Source organism: Lichenostomus cassidix, chromosome 4 (genome assembly GCF_008360975.1).
Source record: "Lichenostomus cassidix isolate B80296 chromosome 4, HeHo_3.0, whole genome shotgun sequence".
In the NCBI taxonomy this organism is placed as follows: Eukaryota; Metazoa; Chordata; class Aves; order Passeriformes; family Meliphagidae; genus Lichenostomus; species Lichenostomus cassidix.
In genome coordinates, this window is record NC_139484.1 from 7,469,246 (window position 1) to 7,490,357 (window position 21,112).

General features: G+C 51.1%; 1 protein-coding gene across 3 annotated transcripts in view; it reads left to right on the forward strand.

Moving 5' to 3' along the window:
• ADAMTS3 (ADAM metallopeptidase with thrombospondin type 1 motif 3) overlaps window positions 1-18,286 on the forward strand; it is a 57,557-nt gene extending 39,271 nt beyond the window's left edge. Inside the window, exons 5-23 of one of the 3 annotated variants that reach the window (XM_085057719.1) lie at window positions 2,837-3,036; window positions 5,139-5,222; window positions 5,327-5,483; window positions 6,053-6,158; window positions 6,542-6,685; window positions 7,085-7,217; window positions 7,729-7,842; window positions 8,487-8,632; window positions 9,012-9,187; window positions 10,020-10,153; window positions 10,587-10,710; window positions 11,252-11,335; window positions 12,323-12,403; window positions 13,105-13,268; window positions 13,405-13,570; window positions 13,995-14,127; window positions 14,498-14,705; window positions 14,835-14,952; window positions 16,638-18,286. In XM_085057719.1, the coding sequence (XP_084913845.1) occupies window positions 2,837-3,036; window positions 5,139-5,222; window positions 5,327-5,483; window positions 6,053-6,158; window positions 6,542-6,685; window positions 7,085-7,217; window positions 7,729-7,842; window positions 8,487-8,632; window positions 9,012-9,187; window positions 10,020-10,153; window positions 10,587-10,710; window positions 11,252-11,335; window positions 12,323-12,403; window positions 13,105-13,268; window positions 13,405-13,570; window positions 13,995-14,127; window positions 14,498-14,705; window positions 14,835-14,952; window positions 16,638-17,206 (3,041 nt within the window). In that variant the 3' untranslated portion in view covers window positions 17,207-18,286. Of the gene's footprint in view, window positions 1-2,836; window positions 3,037-5,138; window positions 5,223-5,326; window positions 5,484-6,052; window positions 6,159-6,541; window positions 6,686-7,084; window positions 7,218-7,728; window positions 7,843-8,486; window positions 8,633-9,011; window positions 9,188-10,019; window positions 10,154-10,586; window positions 10,711-10,988; window positions 11,046-11,251; window positions 11,336-12,322; window positions 12,404-13,104; window positions 13,269-13,404; window positions 13,571-13,994; window positions 14,128-14,497; window positions 14,706-14,834; window positions 14,953-16,637 lie in introns of all 3 variants that reach the window. The other 2 variants (XM_085057722.1, XM_085057720.1) reach the window with 2 other exon arrangements.
• The last annotated feature ends 2,826 nt before the right edge of the window (window positions 18,287-21,112 follow it).

Below are 21,112 nucleotides of genomic sequence, written 5' to 3' on the forward strand. Positions count from 1 at the left end.
GTTCTGGCAGCACTTAAGCAAACAACAGACTCTCCTACAGAGACACTGACAATATTAAGGCTCCAGAGCATGGAGTCAAGACTGCAGGTCCCAGTGTCAGTGCTCCACATGGGAAGGGGGGCTGGGGCAGGGACCTCAGGACAAGATACATTCTTTTCATGCCACAAAATACTTGTGGTAGTGGTAGAAAGTCATTTGATGCTTCTAGAGTGAAAGGCAATTTCAGGCAATTCTTCCAAGAAAAGATAAGGGAGAATGTGTAACTTGCCAGAATTTTGGTTTTTAAGGTCGTAATAAATCAAAGCACACGACTTCCAGCACATCCCAGAACCTATTGAGAACATCCTGTCATCATATCTTAGCCCTGACGACCTGGGTGGTTTGTGCTGCTGATCCCTCCCAATTAGGCAGTACCGGCAGCGGCACAAAAATGTTGCATGTACACAATTAGTGCAGAAATCAGTGAGAATTCTCTTGGAACTGTTTGGAATGTGCATTTGAACTAAATGATTCTTTCTTTCTTCTCTGGTTTTTCAAGAGGCACACTTCAAAATAAGCCTCAGGAGGCGGTGACAGGATGGACTGGCCTACTTTCCTTACTTTGAGCGTAGCAGAATGGAATTTTTTAGTGGCTGCAGAACACGTCTGTCCCTGGGGACATTTTGTACATTAATACACTCCTTGGAAAGGGATTTAGATTGATCTCAATTGGTTCAATACTGATTTCTCATTGGTTTAATTTTGAATTAATTTTGAGTTTGTGGATCTTCCCTAGTTACTTTTCCTAGCTGTATATTCAGAAAAAGGCTAAATTAGGCAATTGAGCAAGTGAACATATATGAGGAGGATGGATGGTTGTAAAGTGTTATACACGTATATTTAAGGAATGCTGCTATCACTGTCACAGAATTCAACCCATGTATTTTACAATATAAAATAAGATGGTAAGAATCTCCCATGTGCATGGCGTTGGGGATTCTCTTTAGGTACGCAGAGGGTTGGTTGATAACAGCATTGATGAAGTTAGATTTGGGCAGATCACAGCTTTATTCAATAGCAAGGAAAGAGCTGTAGTTCCATTATTTTACAGTTACACTCTAAGGCAAACACATGCTGTAACCCAAAATAACCATTTCTCTTGGCACAAGAGCATGGGCTGATCTGTTCCTACAGGTGTGATCGGGATGCAAGTGATGCAGGTGACTAGCAAATTAAAAAAGGAAGAGATAACAAACCAGCTAATTCCAGAATGAGATTAGGATGGATTAGTCTGTCTAGCTCAAATCCCCAAACAGCCAGACTGGTTCTGTGTGTTTCTTCACTGTTGCCTCATGTGTTGTCTTTCTCCCAAGTAACAAGTGATCAGACAAGGGGAAATGGCCTCAAGATGTGCCACAGAAGGTTTAGGTTAAACACTAGGAAAGATTTCTTACAGAAATTTACAGGGTTGTCCAGCCGTGACACAGGCTGCCCAGGGCTGTGATGGATTTCCCATGCCTAGAGGGATTTAAACACTAGAGGATTTCCCATCCGTAGAGGAATGTGGCACTTGGGGACATGGTTTAGTGGTGGCCTTGGCGGTGCTGGGAGAACAGTTGGACTCAATGGACTTAGACCCCATATGTTCTATTAAGTGCTTTGCCGTGGATGCAGACTGCATCCTCTGAAACAGCTGTCAGCAGTATGTGTAACCTGGGGTTGGTCCTGATTGCTTGACTGTGAAGTCAGTGAAGTGCTGGATTATGGAAAACAGCCAAGAGAATAGATAAACCACTCGTGTTACCCAGTATCTTTTGGACAGGACACACAGTTAGGGAGAGAACCCACTGCTTGACTTCCCAGCAAGGTATGGGAAGTTGGCACCGTGGGCACTGCAATGTGACAGCGTTCCAGCTGGGTTTCCCTTGGATGCTGTGCTTGGCAGCTTTGCCAGCTGGAGCGGTTTTTGGAATTGGAGTGGGTGTATGATTTTCCCACTGCTGTGCTGGTCCAGGATTGGCATAATTGAGAGTGCCTGAAGACACAGGAAGGGTCAGTTTGTGGACTTGCAGCCTTGGCATTCATGAATTCCAGCACAGAGGAAAAGGGCTGGAAGTTTGCCATCGTAGGGGAAAGTGCCCTGTTACAGCCTGAGTGGAAGGCAGGACTGTTCTCTCCTCTCCATCCGCTGGCTGCTGGTTGCTCTGGCTGGCTTTGTAGAGCAGGGAGATCCCTGTTTGTTTTTGGGAAGAGTGGGGGAACAGGGATGCTTCTGACTGTCACAGAGACACAGGAACCATGGTATGCAGCTCACTGTGTGCACCATGACGTGTTCTTTACTGATACTCATTGCTCAGAGACTGTTGGAGTGCTGGTGTAGATTTGGGAAGAACCACGTATCCTACAGCTGTCAAAAATCACTGGGCGTGCTTTGTTTTACTGCCATAAGTGGAAGGAACAGCTTTGGATTTTATGTGTGAAGTAAGGACCATGATAAATTACAGACCCATGTGATTTAATGAATTTTCATTGGGTTTCTGGTGATTTCTTGCAGCTCTACACCACGAGAATAATTTCTGATTTATTTTATCCAGAGAAGTAGTGACTCTGCAGGTGAGGATGCCTTGTGGGAGGATGTTTTTGAAATGGAATGGGAATCCCATTGGTCATATAATGGAATCACAGAATGGGTTCGGTTGGAAGAGACCTTAAAGACCACTCAGTTCCAGCCCCCTGCCATGAGCAGGGACACCTTCCATTATCCCAGGTTGCTCCAAGCCCTGTTCAGCCTGGCCTTGAACACTTCCAGGGATAGGACAGGAATTAGGACTCCACTGATGCCTGACTGTGCTTGCAGAGTCCCTCCTCACTGGCCTCGGAGCACTGCGTTCCCTGCATGGCCACGTTGAGCAGCAGCTGAACGAGACCCTGCGGCGTCGCCGCCACGCGGGAGACAACGATCACAACATCGAGGTGCTGCTGGGGGTGGACGACTCTGTTGTCCGATTCCATGGCAAAGAACACGTCCAAAACTACCTCCTCACCCTCATGAACATTGTGAGTATCTTACAAAGCACTGTACGGCTTGTTTGGGAGCGGGGATGGCTGTTGTGAGCTCTTGTAGGGGCACCAGGTTTGGGAAAAATAGACATGGGATCATTTTGACTGCTGCTGGATAAGGTTTTCTGTGTTCAAGATGTTCCTGTAATTCATCTTTTTTGTGGTAGTTTCCTAAGGCACGTTAGAGAGTGATTCCAAGAATTTGGAAATAGTTGAAAAACAGTAAAGAAAAAATGTAAAATTGATCCATTTCTAGTAATTCCAAGCTTCTCCCACAACACAGTTCTGGAGAAAAACTGATAAAAGAATAGACATGTAGAGGAAAAAGTGTTCTAAACCCTCAGTGTCTCTCAGTGTACAGAGCAAATCTTCTGGTAATATGAGTAGATTTGTCTTAGAAACTGTGGGATCATAAGGTTTTCCAGGAAAGAAAAACAATCTCTTAAGGATGAAGATCAGGGACTAATTATTCCCATAATGACTCCCATTAATAATGATTTTATGGATGTAGGAATAATTCTTGTATGTTTTACACTCTTTTTATTCCTGGAATAATTTTTAAACGATTCCTTAGGCTTACAGATCATCTACATTTGAGATTCCTGCACGAATTCAACCCAACCAATGTGGTGTTTTCTAGCATCACTCAAAGGATCACGCCCTTTTTCCCACGTACCCTGTGGAATGTCAACACTAAATCTCTGTTACACGTTATTGCAGAATATTGTCTTTTTGGTTTCAAAAATCTTTCAGTGAGCAGCAGGGTTGATCCATGTCCCAAACCACTTCCATGCTTTCTACACATCTGCGGCTCCATCTGCTGGGAGCAGCTGTGGCACTGAAGCCAGTGTGAGCTGATACCCTGCTGCCCAGAGCCATCCAGAGAATGGGGTAAAAGGGGAGTTATGGGGAAATCTGGAAGGCTTGAAGCTTTAAGTGAACTCCAGAGTCCTTTTTGTCTCCAGGGAAGTCACTCCGGTGTCTAGAAAACTCCCCTGTTGTCTGTTGGCGCAAAGGAAGTTGTGAACATCTGTTCTGGCCCAGCCCATTGTAGGAGTGATCCTGTTGCATTAATGGGGAGAAAGTAAGAGAGGAATAACTGACCTTTGGGATGATTGCTTCACAGGACAGGCAGCCTGAGCTCTGTGCTCATTCTCTGTCCCACTGCCCTGCTGACACTGCTCTCTACTCCAGGGATTTCAGGTTCAAACCATGGGCTTTTACAATCCTTGTACCAGGGCCCACAGTCTGGACAACTCCCAGTGACCTTTTTCCCTGAGGGGAAGTTCTGTTTAGCCTGACTGCAAAATAAAACAATCCTCTAACTCCTGCTCAAACCCACCAGCCTCTGAACAGGAGTGTTTATTTCTCACCAATTGCCCATAATATAATATTTATTTTGTTCTTAGGGGAATGAGGAGCTTCATTGAGAACCTGCAGATGTTTTACACACTGGTGCCAGGACATTTCTCACCTTTCCAGACACAGGGAAGGGTCTCAAGAAGGACAGCTTTTGGCCCATCTGCATAAATCTGTTTTTCTAACTTGCCTTCCACAAAGCCTCTTTTTAGTACAGAAGTGACCACAGAATTATAACTGATCTGGAAAAAGTAGGTCAGCAGTATAAGTTCCTCTTAAAAAAAAAACTCTTCAAAACAAGAAGCACTGGAAGTGTTCCAGGCCAGGTTGGACAAGGCTTGGAGCAACCTGGTCTAGTGGAAGGTGTTTCTGCCCTTGGCAGAGGGGTGGAATGAGATGAACTTTAAGGTCCCTTCCAACCCAAACCAGTCTGGGATTCTGTGATTTGCAGGGCTTGTAGTTGATGTCTTTTCCCCAGTCCCCTTTTCTTTGAGCCCTGATACATTAAACATGAGAGGAGGCTTGACATGTGCTTCCCAAAGTTCCATGTGAAGAGGATATGCGATGACAAGAAGTGTATCTACATTTTTCACTGTGTGGAAATGATCCAAGACTTGAATCCTCTTCTGAGGACTGTAATGGTTCAAGCACTTGAAATAAGATCTCCATGGCCTTGGAAGTTTTCTTGGTATTGTCAGTGGGGCTTTTTCTTTTTCATTTTTTTCTCTTTTTTTTCTCAGGTGAATGAAATTTACCATGACGAGTCCCTGGGTGTTCACATCAATGTCGTGTTGGTCCGAATGATCATGTTGGGCTACGCAAAGGTGAGTGAGCAACTTCTCCACCTTCATCTCCTCAGCAGAAAATCCAAACTTACCTGAATCTCCTGCCTTTAGGAGCCACTGGGTCTAACATGTTCCTCTCTCAGTCCATCAGCTTGATTGAAAGGGGGAACCCCTCGCGCAGTCTGGAGAACGTGTGCCGCTGGGCCTATCAGCAGCAGAAGTCGGACCCCAGCCATGCTGAGCACCACGACCATGCCATCTTCTTAACCAGGCAAGATTTTGGGCCTGCTGGTATGCAAGGTAATGAGCTGACCTGGAGCAGAGCTCTGGGCTCGGTGTTTCTTGACTGGCATCTGCCAGAAAAGAGACAAAACTGGGAATTGCATTGTTACCTCCTCATCTTGTTCACTGCACAGGCTTTTTCAAATGCAGGGAGACCTTGCCATGAGTCCTTACCATTTATATCCAATTGAAGATTGAATTTCTTTCATGAGAGTTACAAATAAATACCTCTTAACTCTCCTTAAACTCCTGTGTGTTCAGGGGTCACTGGGAGCCTGAATGCACGTGGTGTTCCACTTGCCTTTATTTTATTGCATCTTTCACCGTAGATTTCCATTTATAGACATCCCAGCCACTTTGACACCTGCATCCATCCTTCGGACTCAGGGAACTAATGATAATGGGCAGGAATTCCCAAAGTTTGGGATGTGTTGGAGCAGGCACTGGTCAGGATGAGGAGCCAGGCAGGCTACCCTGGCCTCAGAGCAATTTTAGCTTCTCCTGAGAAAAAGGAAGTTTACTGGGGGGGGGTTACATTTAAAATCCATGTGCTGAGCACAAGACTCAGCCCTGATATCTCTCCATAGGATATGCTCCTGTGACAGGCATGTGCCACCCGGTCAGGAGCTGCACCCTTAACCATGAGGACGGGTTTTCATCAGCCTTTGTTGTTGCTCATGAGACTGGGCATGTGTAAGTGCAACTTTTACCACTGGATCACACCAAAACACTGTGCTACACCTCCTGCTTGCTCCAAGGCAGTTGGGTTTAATGGCTCTGTGGAAGCAAGCTATCCTGGTTTTATTTCCATCCCCCTGGGAATGCAGTAGTGGGTGAAGCAATGGAGAGACAAATGGGGAAATAAGGGAAGGGGGGGGAGGGAGGGTGGGTGAACTTGTTTTCTCTGGGGGAGGGAAAGGTCAGGAAGGGACCTGGAAGGTCTAGGCAATGGAGGCAGGAGCTGGTTTGAGTGTCCTTCACTGCCTTATCCCCAGCTGCCTGTGCTGGTGGGTGAGGTTTGGCACCTCTTCCATAGCTGTTTTCGCAGTAGCTCTGAGGGGAGTTCTTTATTCCAGGCTGGGCATGGAGCACGATGGGCAGGGGAACAGATGTGGGGACGAGACGGCGATGGGCAGCGTCATGGCCCCCTTGGTGCAGGCTGCCTTCCACCGCTACCACTGGTCCCGCTGCAGCGGCCAGGAGCTCAGGAGATACATCCAGTAAGGCCTCCCCAGTGCAGCTGGTCTCTTACCCCTCTTTTTTCAGACACTTTTCCCCTTCAGATCTCTGTTAGAAAGGCTCCAACCCTGAATGCTGTGTCCTCACATGGGGCTGTTCCGTAGCCCATCCACTGGGGATGGAAAGTCCATGGGAAGACCCCTCTAACTCCAGGAAGATTTTGAATAGGCCTCAGATTGTCACAGAATTCCAGAATGGTTTGGGTTGGAAGGGACCTTAAAGCTCATCTTGTTCCAAACCCCCTGCTATGGACAGGGACACCTTCCACTAGAACAGGTTGCTCCAAGCCCCACCCAGCCTGGCCTTGAACACTTCCAGGGATGGGGCAGGAATTAGAATACATCTTCTCATGGCATTTTTTTCTGTGTCTCTTTCCATAGCTCTTACGACTGTCTTCTCGACGACCCTTTTGAGCATGACTGGCCCAAGCTTCCTGAGCTGCCAGGCATCAACTATTCCATGGATGAGCAGTGCCGCTTCGACTTTGGCGTGGGCTATAGGATGTGCACAGCAGTACGTCCCGGGCACCCAGGCAGAGACACAGAGCAAGGGGGTCTGGCCTGATGGGAGAGCTGCAGTGGAGAGAAGTCAATGGAGTATTTAAAGAGATCTGTAAAAAGCAGAGGAATATTTCTGGGGGAATCCCAGTCCTCCAAGTCCTGGGAAATAATGGGAAAATGAGTGGCAACATGGTCCACATGGCACAGAATGGTGGGAGCGATCCCAAGAAAGGAAAGGAAAGGAAAAAAAAAAATCTCATTTTCGTTGCACTTCTGGGTGTCTTCTTTCCTCTTCTCACTGGTCCAGGGCTGGGGGATGCCAGGGAATAAGCACTGCCCTGAAGATGCTGGGCTCATTGGGGTGTGTGAGATGGAATCAATGAAGTGGGTTGGATCCTTATCCAAAAAGTATAAATAAAATAAAAGGTGCAAATAAAGTATAAATAAAATACAAACATATTTACTTATCCAAAAAGTACAAATAGTCTCATGTTCTGCATTTCATTTCATGACTGTTGTTTCAGTTCCGAACCTTTGACCCATGCAAGCAGCTGTGGTGCAGCCATCCTGATAACCCCTACTTCTGCAAGACCAAGAAAGGACCTCCCCTCGATGGCACGGAATGTGCCCCAGGAAAAGTGAGTCTGGGATTTGCACTGTGTTTGTCTTGGGGGAAAAAAAACCAGCAGTTACGTCCATTTGGGTTAAATGGCACAGAGGGAAACAGGGAATTGCCTGGCATTCCTGAGGTGAAGCGAGAACATGGGGAAAGCAGGAGCTGTGCTTCCCCACTGGGATATTCTGTGAGCCATACAAGGTTTGCTGTAGCACATTTTGGGCATAGAAATTCCAGCTGAGGTGCAACCTATTCTGTGACCTCTTTGTTATGTTTTTGGGGTTCTGTCTCATCTGCAAAGTTTCCGTCAAGTGCCTTTAGGAATCCAGGGAAGCAGATGATGGTGTTACTGTGGGATGATTGCTCAGAACTCATGGTGCACACACCCTGTGGCAAATGTTTGTGTAGGCTGAGGATTAGTGCTTGATTTTCCCCTTAAATATCCCCATTAGTGGGTGTCCTGCTGCCAATCCATTTTCCATTATAAAATTATATTTAAATACTTTGGTCTTTTTAGCAAATTCCCTTTATTTTGAGATACTGGAGAGCCATGTGTACCATCTGAGTGTGCCGCAGACAGCAGCAAAATGTTCCTGTACTGTGCTTATACATTTGATTTGGGGTTTGTGTCTGTTCTCACCTGTTCTCCTGCCCCAATTCCCTCAGTGGTGCTACAAGGGTCACTGCATGTGGAAGAACACCAACCAGCTGAAGCAGGATGGACACTGGGGACCCTGGACCAAGTTTGGCTCCTGCTCACGGACCTGTGGAACTGGGGTTCGCTTCCGCACGCGCCAGTGCAACAACCCAATGTAGGTGTGGGAGTTGCGCCCACCTGGGGGTCCTCAGAGGGGTCACTTGAGATGGCATTTAGGTTTTGGGTGGAGATTCTGTTCGAGCCACTTGAAATGGGATCATTTTTGGAGAATCCAAGAATTCCATAGGATTGTAGAATCCCAGACTGGTTTGGGTTGGAAGGTACCTTAAAATCCAGTTCCAACCCCCTGCCATGTGCAGAGACACCTTCCACTAGCCCAGGTTGCTCCAAGCCCGATCCAACCTGGCCTTGGACACTTCCAGGGATCCAGGGGCAGCCACAGCTTCTCTGGGCAACCTGTGCCAGGGCCTCACCGCCCTTAAAGGGAGCAGTTTTTCCCTGATGAGAATCTCTGGAATGTTTTCTTCTCACAGGCCCATCAACGGAGGTGACGATTGCGCCGGGGTCAATTTTGAGTTCCAGCTGTGCAGCACCGAGGAGTGTCCGAAGCACTTTGAGGACTTCAGGGCGCAGCAGTGCCAGCAGCGCAATTCCCACTTCGAGTTCCGGGGCAGCCGACACCACTGGCTGCCCTACGAGCACCCCGACCGTGCGTCCTGCTCTGGGCCTTTAGTGACACTTGAAAGGGTTTGAAGCCATTCCCCTTGGCCTGGATATCTCAGGGACAGGCCCAGAACTCCCAGAAAAGCAAATGAGTTGGTTCCCTTCCCACCCATCTGTCTGTTTTGTCTGAAAATCACCAGTGTTTCCTTAAATCCTGGATTTTAATAGCCAGATTCCCTGCTCTGACTCAACTTTTTCTGTTTTAACCCCAAACTGTCCATTTCCCTCCAATTTATCCCTAAAATTGACAGTTTTGACCCTAAAGTAGCACATTATGTCTAAAAATTAGATTTTCCGTAAATCCCTGATTTTAACCTGCATTGTCCCTACTCTGACCCAAATTTGCCCTTTTTACTACCATAGTCCCAATTTTTCCTCTGAACATGCCCCTTTATCCCTAAATAGACATTTTTGCTCTAAAGTTGCAGTTATGACTCAGAATCACAAGTCTTGCCCTCATTTCTCTGTTTTCACCCAAAACTCCTGTTTCTCCCCTAAAATTCATGTCTGTGATTTCAAATTGCTTGTTTATCCCTAAAATGGATGCTTTTTACCCAAAATTGACACATTATGTCTCAAACCCACCAGTTTTGTCCTAATTCCCCAGTTTTCTGCCCAGACTTGCCCGTTTTCCCCCAAACTGCTTGTTTTCCTCAAAAAATTCCCCGCAGTCCGCGTGTTCCTCCCCAGACCACCCCATCCTCACCCCCAAACCTGCCTGTCCTTTCTCACTCCTCACTCCATCGGTGGGATAGTGGTCGGGAACACACCTGGATCACTGTCCTCCATGCAGTCCTTTCTTTTCCCTGGCTCCACAGCTCCCAAGAGATGTCACCTGTACTGCCAGTCCAGAGAAACAGGGGATGTGGCTCACATGAAGCAGCCGGTGCACGACGGGACTCGCTGCTCCTACAAGGATCCCTACAGCATCTGTGTCCGTGGGGAGTGTGTGGTGAGTGGCAGCTTGCCGGGGGACACTCTGGGGACAACTCATGGGAAAAGCTCACGGGCAGAGAGAGACTCTGCAGATGTCTCTGAATTCCGTATTTTCAGCATTGTATTCCTCATAATTCCTTGAGCTTTAAATTAAACTGGAGAACACCACATATCTGTTACATGGAAGTGCTCCTCTTCCACTGATTGTTTCTTATCATGGAATCCCAGACTGGTTTGGGCTGAAAGGGACCTTAATGATCATCAGTTCCACCTCACTGCCATGACCTTGTACTAGCCCAGGTTGCTCCAAGTCCTGTCCAGCCTGGCCTTGGACACTGCCAGGGATCCAGGGGCAGCCACAGCTTCTCTGGGCAACCTGTGCCAGGGCCTCAGCACCCTCATAGTCAAGAATTCCATCCTAACATCCAATTTTGCCCTGTTTTCTGCAGAAAGTGGGCTGTGACAAGGAGATTGGCTCCAACAAGGCCGAGGATCAGTGTGGGGTCTGCGGCGGGGACGACTCCCATTGCCGGACGGTGAAGGGGACCTACGCCCGCACTCCCAAAAAGCTTGGTAGGAATAACATCTGCCTACAGCTGGCTGGAGCTCCTGTTGGCTCTCTGGCGTTTGTGTCACACTCACAGACACGGGATAATGCCATAATCATTCAAACCCTGGAAATAATGGACCTACCACCATCCCTTGAGGCCCATCTCTGGATAGGCTTCTGTCCATCGGCCCCTGGTTGTGGATGGATATGGAAGTGATGGAGGTGTTCAGGGAATGCTGGTTGTTTTTCCCTAGCTTGGGTAATCTGGTCATTAAAAAGGCTCATTGACCTCTTCCAACAGGGAAACATGAAAGCAAGAGGTGCCAAAAAGAATTCGAGTTTCTAGAAAACAGTTTCTGCAAGTATCCAACTTAAAATCCTCCTCAGATTGTCTGACTTCCATGGACTGGTCGTCTTGCCCAGATGTGTCCTAATCTGCTGTAAACGCATTTGTCTATGATGTAATTTATATTTTTTGCTTGTAAAGAGCATCTGGGTGACACCCAATCAGTGGAATGACCGGGCTGGGCTCCCAGGGCACTAATTCCAGGTGTTCTGTTTAAGGGAAGACCAGAGGAGCCTTTCCCTTACCCAAAGGAGCTCACAGTGTTTCCCTTTCTGGGACAAAGGAGGCTAAAAACATTCTGGGTAAGTGCAATGGCTTGTAGGGAGAGAGGCATCCATGGGAATGGCAATTCCCATCTTCCTGTAGACACGGACAGGTAATGCCAAACCAGGCAAAAACTTGATGTTCCCTGTGCTCTAAAGGCAGTGAAGGAAAGATGGGAAACGCTGTTGGGCACACGCATTGCTCAGCCAGGACCATGAGTTTCCATGTTCCTGTTTCTTCTGTTCCTTCACTTGCATTTTCCCAGGAGCTGTGTACATCAGGGGCAGGACAGATTGCCAGAACATCCCGTTGTCCCAGAAGCCAGTGTTTCTGCATAATTAAATATGCAGTTGTTAAAAAGAAAATAACAGGAATATGAAAATCCCATGCACTCAGAGAACTTGTGGGGCCCTTGATTAAATCTCAATCTATAAGTACCTGTAGCTATAAATCCTAGAAGGGATTCTCATCTTCCTAATGGCAGTGCTTCCTTAATTTTACACTAATTACCTGTGGTTTGCACTGGTAAATAATTGAAACTGAAACTAGGAATAATTTTCTTTGGAAACAGCTTTTTACTCTCACTTCAGACATGACCATATGACAGGGCAGTCAGTAAATTCCAATCCAACAACCTGGCTGAGGAGTGATTTGGGAAAATAATGAGGAAGACTTGTGCTTGTGTCTCCATCTGCTGAGGAACACAGGAAACATTTTTTTGCCTGAATTGTTGATAGATCCTGCTTGGAGCAGCACGGCTGTGAATATTTAAACTGATCCCAGCTGGAAAGTGGCAAATCGGTCTGTAAGTGGTGTCTCTTCTCTGCCTGGAAGAGAAGAGCCCAGGGAGGGCCTGTCCCACAGGTTACAAACCGATCAGGTCCGTGTCTGCCAGCCCTGCTCCTCAGTTGCTGTTGGATGCCCTCTCCTGCACGTAGAGCTGGGCCATGCCCTGCGCTCCTGACCATGGCTGTTCCTTTCTCTTTTCCTCCCTGCTGCCTCCACTGACCCTGCACGTGCCAAAGGGTACCTTAAGATGTTTGATATCCCTCCTGGGGCTCGACATGTGTTTATCCAAGAAGACGAGGCCTCTCCTCACTTTCTTGGTAAGTGTTTCTCTGATCAAGTTTGGTATGAGGCTTGAGAAGAAGCACGGGTTGATCATGCCGGAGAGTGTGAGGGATGAGACAACCCAGTGAAAGGGTTGAGTAAATAAGGGCATTCCAAATGGCCTGGCCAGGGCTTAGTCCTGCAGTCCTGCAGCTCAGGAAACAAACATCTGCTCATCTGAATTCTCAAATACTACACTGACCCAAATTTGCATGTTTACTAACCAAAGATTGTGATGACTTACATAAAAGTGGGCACTGCCAGGGTGAATCAAATCCAGTATCTTTTAATTATTCCTATGGTGCATTGCACAAAGTTGTATGGAAGAAAAAATGGGAGTCCATCTTTTAATGGCTGTTGGAACTGGGTGATCTTTAAGGTCCCTTCCAATCCAAACCATTCTATTATTCAGATTTTTAATGAATTGGCTTCTAATTGAAGCATCATCATCATAATCCCCACTGTATCTGGCTGTTGAGGTGTGCTGTGGAAACCCAGGCAGTTCCACAGGGCTTTGATTCCTCAGCTCTTCATTTACGTATTTTAGCATCTGGGACACACCTGTGTGTGCATAGGAAAGCAAAATGTGATGAAAATCCATTGTTTTCGTAGTCTGATGGAAATAGCCCTCCCCGTGCCACCCCGACTACTGCCACTGCGGGGTAGGCACAACAGGGTCTGCTCTCACTCCTCCCAGCAATCAAGAACCAGGCTACAGGACACTACATCCTGAATGGGAAAGGGGAGGAGGCCAGATCCCGATCCTTCATCGATCTGGGCGTGCAGTGGGAGTACAGCATCGAGGATGACACCGAAACGCTGCACACGGACGGGCCCCTGCATGATGCTGTGGTGGTGCTGGTGGGTGACATGGCGAGCTCTGGGACCACAGGGCTCGGCCTTGGAAGGGGCCTTGAGGATCATCCCAGAGCCAGACCTCGGTGTCTGTGCTTTGCAGAGGAATCAATGACAGCGCTGGGTTCATGTGTGCTTATAGATCATTCCTCGGGAGAACGACACCAGATCCAGCCTGAGTTACAAATACATCATCCACGAGGATTCGGTGCCAACCATCCACAGCAACAACGTGCTGCGGGAGGACACGGACACCTTCGAGTGGGCCTTGAAGAGCTGGTCTCAGTGCTCCAAACCCTGCGGTGGAGGTGAGCACGCTATGAGGCACCTAAAACTAGGGACAAACTGCCAAAAATCTGGGGGAAGGGAATGATTTTAAATCCTTGGCTTCTCTTTTTTAACAGCAGTTTGTTATTTTAGGGCTCAAGCTTAAAATACCTGAAGTGCATGATTGTTCCCAAGTGTCACACTTCCAGCTTAGGAAGAAAAAAGGCTTCTTTAGGTGTTTAAATTCAGACCCCAAAGCCATTTTGGATGTCCAAACTCAGACACTGATCCTCTTGAGCATTCCCTGTTCTCATGGCCTGTCCATGGCTCTTAAGCAAAGAATGGGGAATGCAAATACCAAAACACCTGTCCTGTAAACCTATGTAAATAGGCCAGAAAATCCCATTTAAACCAAACATTTTCACAAGGACCTGATTCTCCTGATTTCTCTGGCATGTTTCCCAGGGTTCCAGTACACCAAATATGGGTGCCGCAGGAAGAGTGACAACAAGATGGTTCATCGAAGCTTCTGTGAAGGCAGCAAAAAGCCAAAGCCCATCCGTAGGATGTGCAACTTGCAGGAGTGCACAGAGCCCCTGTGAGTGTGGCTGGGCACGGATTGCTTCCTGGGACAGGGTAGCCCCAGCCAGACTGGGTGGGATGAATTTGATGGGATGCTGACACCTTTCAGCCTGTAGTTCCTGAATATGGAGGGGAGTTTCTGCCTGTGTAAGCATGGATACTGATCTGATTAGGTGGTTGTAGTATATTTATATCTATATACATATATGTATCATCAAATCATGGAATGGCTTGGGTTGGAAGGGATCTTAAAGCTCATCTCATTCCAAGCCCCTGCCGTGGGAAGGGAGTCCTTCCACTAGATGAACTTGCTCCAGGGATGAGGCAGCCACAGCGGGACAAAAAGTTTAACAGTTGATGGTGTCTGACTACATTTCCCTTCCCAGCTGGGCAGCAGATGAGTGGGAACACTGCACCAAAACCTGTGGGAATTCTGGCTACCAGCTCCGCACGGTGCGCTGCATCCAGCCCCTTCCAGACGGCACCAACCGCTCCGTCCATGCCAAGTTCTGCAGCGGGGATCGCCCCGAGAGCCGACGGTCCTGCAACCGAGCGCCGTGCCCTGCACCGTGGAAAGCCGGGCCCTGGTCCCAGGTGGGCAGTGGTGGGCAGGGGCAGCACCGGCCTGTCCCAAAAGCCAGCCTGGAGCTGGCTGGGACACGGGAATTTCTGCCGAGTGGTATGACCAAGGATGCCCTGATCTGTGCCCTCTGTGTCTGGCAGTGCTCGGTGACCTGCGGGGAGGGGACCGAGAGCCGGCAGGTCCTGTGCCGTGCTGGGGACCGGTGCGAGGGGGAACGGCCGGAGTCCGTGAGGGCTTGTAAACTCGCTCCTTGTGATGGTAAGAGAACAGCTGGAATGGCTGCAGCGTGGGGGAATAATGCCGACCTGGAGAGCACCATGCTGGCAGAGGGGTCACACGCAACAGTGCAGCTTTTCTCCTGTGTTAGTCCAGCAGTCTCTGGACGTCAGAGCTCCCCATGCCCGGGTCTGTCTTGTAAACATGCTCAAACAGGGTTTAACCACATCAACCAAGTTATGTTTGCAGACTGGGGCCAGAGGTCAAGGTCAATCCAAAGCAAACCCTGCTTGATCTCTAAATCCCAGGCTAAATTCTACAGGCTGCCAAGTGAGAGAATGAAAATACATAAACGTGGAACCAAAAGTATTAATGAGGTTCCTGGGAATCCATTACATTGTTTTCACAGAATTCTTGACAGGTTTTGAAGCTTTTTGTGACAACAATGCATTTCTTCCTTTGGATTATTCACTCTGTTAGGATTTGGCGTTTATTGAGGTTTTAACTCCTTCATGGTGGCCTTAGACTGGACAGGTGGGATCTGCTTTGGCTCGAGTCTTCTGGCAGGGAAAGAATGTTTTCAGTTGGTTCAGATTAGATTGCAGCAGCCTCAGCTTCCAGCGATTCCTAGGCAGCCAATCTACTTTTATGCCCCTCCCACTCTCGGCTCCTGCCAAGCCAGTGCCAACTGCACAGAGGAGAATTTGTCCCAGCAGCAGCAGAAGGACATAAGCACTCACACCCTGGAGAGGAGATGGGGGAGTGGCTTGTGCAAAATTCACTTAAAGAGTGGAAAAAGCAATTACATGAGTATAGGGCTTCCTGTGAAACCTGGTGGAAGTAGAGAAGCATAATCCCAAATCTCCACACTGTGGGTGGAGTTGTGGAATCTAAACCAGCACAAACAGTTACCCTAAAATAAACCATGAGAGAATAAGACCAAATAAGGGTCACTGTTACAATGGAAAGGCAAAAGGAATTGCACCTATAGCCCAGAATTTCATGCTGAGCCTGGAATAGCTTCACAGTGCCTCATGGAGCACGGATATTCCCATGCAGATACGCTGCTTTTACACCAAGTGTGTCAGGACCCAGCAAGGGTTCCGAGGAAGCTCAGCAGGATTGGGACAAGGACAGGTTTATATTCCATAGAATTTGCTATTTATAACCCTCATCCACCAGCCCCACTGATGTTCCTGTGAGGGATTTTAATGAGTTCCTTGGAACTGAGCTTATTTTCACCCACTCTGAGGTCAGGCTCCACTGGATATTTTTAAGCAGAAGATGGTGGCCAGATTTGCTCCTGATCCCGTAGTGAGGCAGCCCCTGTGCCCAGATAAAGACGTCTCTCCCTGCAGAAGCTGGTTTTGTTTCAAAGCTTCCAGAAGAGCCACTGAAAGTTCTTTTCCTGAGGAAAGGGATGCACACACCTCAGGTGTAACCCACTGTTAAAGCTTTCCATTGGTTCTGCAGTTCCAGTTGGTTCCTGAAAAATTCCAAACTTAATCCAAACAGAGATTCCCTTGCTTTTAATGCTGCTGATGGATGATGTCCTCAGGCTGGAAGGGAAGGGATTCAGAGTGGGTAGGACATACCCAGCAGGTCTGTGGGAGCTCTGGGAGATTGGCACTGGGAATTGCTCTCTCTACTCCTCCACAAACACAGTGTGCCAGTGTTTCCCAGGTACCCATCACAGGGTTCCCATCCCCAGTACATTTGTTTTGCAGATGAGCCCTGCCTGGGAGACAAATCCATCTTCTGCCAGATGGAAGTGCTGGCCCGGTACTGCTCCATCCCTGGCTACCACAAGCTGTGCTGTGAGTCCTGCAGCCGGCAAAGCAGCAGCTTCCCACCACCCGGAGGGGCTGGGACTGAGGGGGATGCCGCACTGGATCCGGGCAACCTGCCGAGGGCTCCGACGGCACCTGTGCCTGTGGTGCCCCCCCAGGCTCAGTTCCTGCCCGGGAGCAGCTCTCCAGGCCAGCTGCCTTTTGAAGCAGAGGAGGCTGAGCAGCACATCCCACCATCCAGCCCCCAGCCCAAAGGTGCCAGCATTCTGCACTGGAGAGCTCCTCTGGCTGGGAAGACTTCTCGGCTCTTGGCTTTCCTGCACCAGTCCCCTGCCAACAGCAGCAGCCTCAGCTCTGGTAGTGGCCCGGTGCTGGCCATGGCTCTGCCTCTGGTGCCAGCAGAGAACACGGCAGCAGGAACTCCTGTGCCAGCCAGGACCTCCAGGAAGGGTCAGGAGCGCGTTGGGAAGCGATGGCCTCTGAGGGCAGCCCCTGTGGAACGATGAGAGGGAAGGCTTCTGCAGGACAGCCATGGAAAGGGGCTGTTGAGTGCTCTGTGTGTGACTCCCTGACTTGTGGACACTGCGGAGCGCGTTGCGTGCCATGGGCAGGACACTGCACGGCACAGGGCGTCCCCTGTAAATACTAAGGACAAGAAGTGCTGGTTCACTTTCTGGTGCTCCCGGCCTCCTCCCACCCCACGTTCCCTGGCCGGCTGGGACATGCAGAGGAAACACCAAATGAACATTCCTGGCAGTGAGTGGGAGTCACCAAGGGTTCCGTCCAGCTCTGGGCCCAAAACTTAGCCCTGACCTCAGCACCCCCTGTGGTTTTGGGCTCTAAACACACATCTGTAGGAAATGCCCCACTGCAGGTGGGACCAGACATAGACATTTGATGAAATACTTGCCACGGACAAAACATTTGCCAGAGACAAAACGAACCCTCAGGACTCGTTTCTCCCTGGAAACGGACATTGCACGAGCACCATTGCAGCTGTTGGGTAAATCCAGGAAATCGGGGTTATTGTAAGAGTTTTTGTGCTGTCCCACAACTGTTTACCTGTGTTGTTCCATTGCCAGGTGCAGGCCATCGAGTTCTGCCCTATGAGCATTCCAAGGGCTGGTGTTTAAAGCAGCTTTAGCATAAAAAGTGGACTTCCTTGCATAGGAATTTCATTGCTGGCAGTAGGAAAGGGTTGGTGGTGGTTTGGGCATCAGTGTGCTGCACTGTGCAAACCCTGCAGGTCCTGCACGTGCTGTCCTGCTCCCAGTCCAGAATGGTTCTGGTTCCCAGCTGCTCCCTGTGGCCGTGCTGAGCCAGCATCCCAGAGGCAGAACAGGCACCAACAACACTCCAAAGAGAGGATTTCTTTCCTGACAGGAAGCGTGTTTTTCACGGTGTGAGAGGTATTTATATTTCCAGCATGGATCAACGGCAAAGCTCCCTGCCCACGGCACATCCGACTGCAATAATTAATTTATGTCCATCCCCACCTCGTCCCAGCCCAGCCGGCCGCGCTCTCCCCGGCGTGTCACTGTAAAGTACTTCTGTATAGGAGTGAGAAATACAGATATTTATTACAAGTGGGTTTCTTGGCAGTATTTTATTTACTGAGGGCAGGTGACTCTGCCTTTTGCCAAGATCAAATCAGGAGATGGAATAAGACGTTGTGGCATATGGATAGAGTGGAAATTGAAGCTGCTAACTGCTGTAGAGAAATTGTTAATCTTACTCTTTGAAAAAGGGTTTTTATCACAGGCCTCTCTCATTTCTCAGTGGTCACCAAAGTTTTGTGTGCAATTGCTGCTCTCCTGTTAAAGGTCCCCAGGTTTGAGCCATGCTGTGAAGACATTGGGGCCCCAAAGATCCAACGCTGGGAACATCCTGGTGGCCCTGTGGGGTCCCTCAGAGGAAATCAGGGTGGCATTGCCACCAGCAGAGATTTCAAGCCCTGGGGCCACTGGACCAGGACAGGCACCCCATGCAGGAGCATGTGACAATAAAACCTTCACCATCCTGAGGCTTTCCCTGCTTTGACTCACGTGGCAGCATCTGCTTTTGGCATTTTGAAGTTTCCTCTTTTGTAGCCATTTCCATCCCAGGATGGACCTTGCCCAGCATCTTTGCAAACAAAGATGAAATATTTTAACTGGGTTTTTAAAAGCAGAAGTTTTGCCATTGGAGAGTGTGAGTTGCAGAGAAATTGGGGGAGAGAAAGGAGAGCATCAGGTCTCACCTGGCAGCTGTCAGATGAGCTGGAATTTATTGGTAGCAGGGAAAATGTGGCTGTTTGAAATTCCCTAAGTTCCAAAGGTAGGAAGGGCAGGAAGTGCTGAAGGCACAGATGGGACCGGCCTGTGCTTTTACCCCCAGCACGGTCAGTGCCAGCTCCTGTGCCAGGTGTGCCCGTGGGGCTGCCAGTGACGGCATATGGACAGACAGGCAGCCTCTATGGCTCCCAGAACATCGGAGGCACGAGGAAAACACCACTGCCGCCGTTCTCCCGGGCCCCGGCAGAGCCCCGGCTCCCCGCAGCCGGAGCGGCACCGTGCCCGAAGCCCCGGCGGGGTCCCAGGAGCGGCACGGCCGGACTAGGCTGCAGCGCCCGTCCCGGAGCGGCTCCTCCCGCCCACGGCGATCTCCGGGGCGGCGGGCGGGAGCCGCACGGGGCTGCGGTTCCGGGGAAGGCAGGGAGAGGCGGGCGGTGCTGTGCCCCGGGGCGCGGTGGGCTCGGCCGTGGCCATGCCGGGTGGCGCCGGGACGGGAGCGCTGCGGGGCTGCGGCGCCACCTGCCCACGCGGGGGCGCTGCGCTCGCACCGCGCTCCGTGTCCGCCAGAGGGCGCCGCGCACAGTCCCGGGGCTCACGGCGGGGAGCGAACCTGCGCCGGGGAAGCGCCGAGCGGCGAGCGGCGAGCGGCGAGCGGCGAGCGGCGAGCGGCGAGCCCGGTCCGATCCCGATCCCAGCCCGCTCCGATCCCGATCGCAGCGCCGCTCCTCCCGCACCCGGTCCGATCCCAGCCCGCTCCGATGCCGATCCCAGCCCGCTCCGATCCCGATCCCAGCCCCGCTCCGATCCCGATCCCAATCCCAGCGCCGCTCCTCCCGCCGGGGGAGAGGCAGCACCGCCCGGGACGCCCCGGCGGACGCCAGCAGGACCCGGACAGCCCATCCCAGCTCTGCCTTTGAGCTCCGTCGACTGCGTTCGGTCAACATCGTCCCGGCATCGTAGCAGGAGGGGTCAGCGAGTCCACGCTAGCGTTTGGCCAGTCCCCACGGCGGTCTGAGCCCCAGTGCCGCCTCGGCCCGCCGTCCCCGGAACCCGCAGCCCGCCCGCCGGGGGAGAGGCAGCACCGCTCCCGAGCGGACACCGGCAGCACCCGGCCCCGCACCCCCGGCCCCAATCGCGGCCCCGCCGCAGCGCCCCGGGCTCCGCGCGGTCCCCGCCGGGAGCAGCCGCAGGGCCGAGACCCGCTCAGGGCGAGGGTCCCCAGAGCTGGCCCGGGCGGGGCCATAGGGGCCATGGGGGCTATAGGGGCCATGGGGGCTATAGGGGCTATAGGGGCCATGGGGGCTATAGGGGCCAGGGGGGCTATAGGGGCTATAGGGGCCATGGGGGCTATAGGGGCTATGGGGGCTATAGGGGCCATAGGGGCCAGGGGGGCTATAGGGGCTATAGGGGCCATGGGGGCCATGGGGGCTATAGTGGGTATAGGGGCTATAGGGGCCATGGGGGCTATAGGAGCCAGGGGGGCTATAGGGGCCATGGGGGCCATAGGAGCCAGGGGGGCTATAGGGGCCATGGGGGCCATGCGGGCAGGAGCGGCACGGCCTGAGGGGCTATAGGGGCTAGGGGAGTGATGCGGGGCCAAGTGGCGCGTGCACGGGGCGGGGCGGCACACGTGCTCAGGGCGGGGTCACAGGGCGCGCGCGGCACGCAGTCTCAGAGCTCGCTCGCAGCGCGCGCCGCAGGTGTGAGGCGTAAGGAGCTGCAGCGCGCCTGCGCGGGGCGGGGCCGAGGGCATTTGAGCTCCGGCAATCGCCGCCGCCGCCGCCATTTTGTCCCCGGCGCTCGGCGGTGGCGGCAGTGGCTGCTCGGGGCTGCCCGGCGGGGCCCAGGTGAGGTGCTTCTGTACTTCTCTTCATGTCTCTCTACTTGTCTCTACTTTCTCGCTGTCCTTCCTTTCTCCTCTTCCTCCCTTCCCCCTCTGCCGCCCTCCCCCGTCTGCCTTCCAGCCCGCCCGCCCCCTCTCTCCCCTCCCTGCCCCACCCGGCTGCCCTCGCTGTCCTACTGCGCACCCCGACCAGCCCCTGCCCTCCTGCCTGTCCCCTCCTCACATCGCTGCCCGGCCTGACTCTTCCCTCTGCTCACTGTCTGTCCCTCCTGCCTGCTCCTTCCTCATCCCCACTA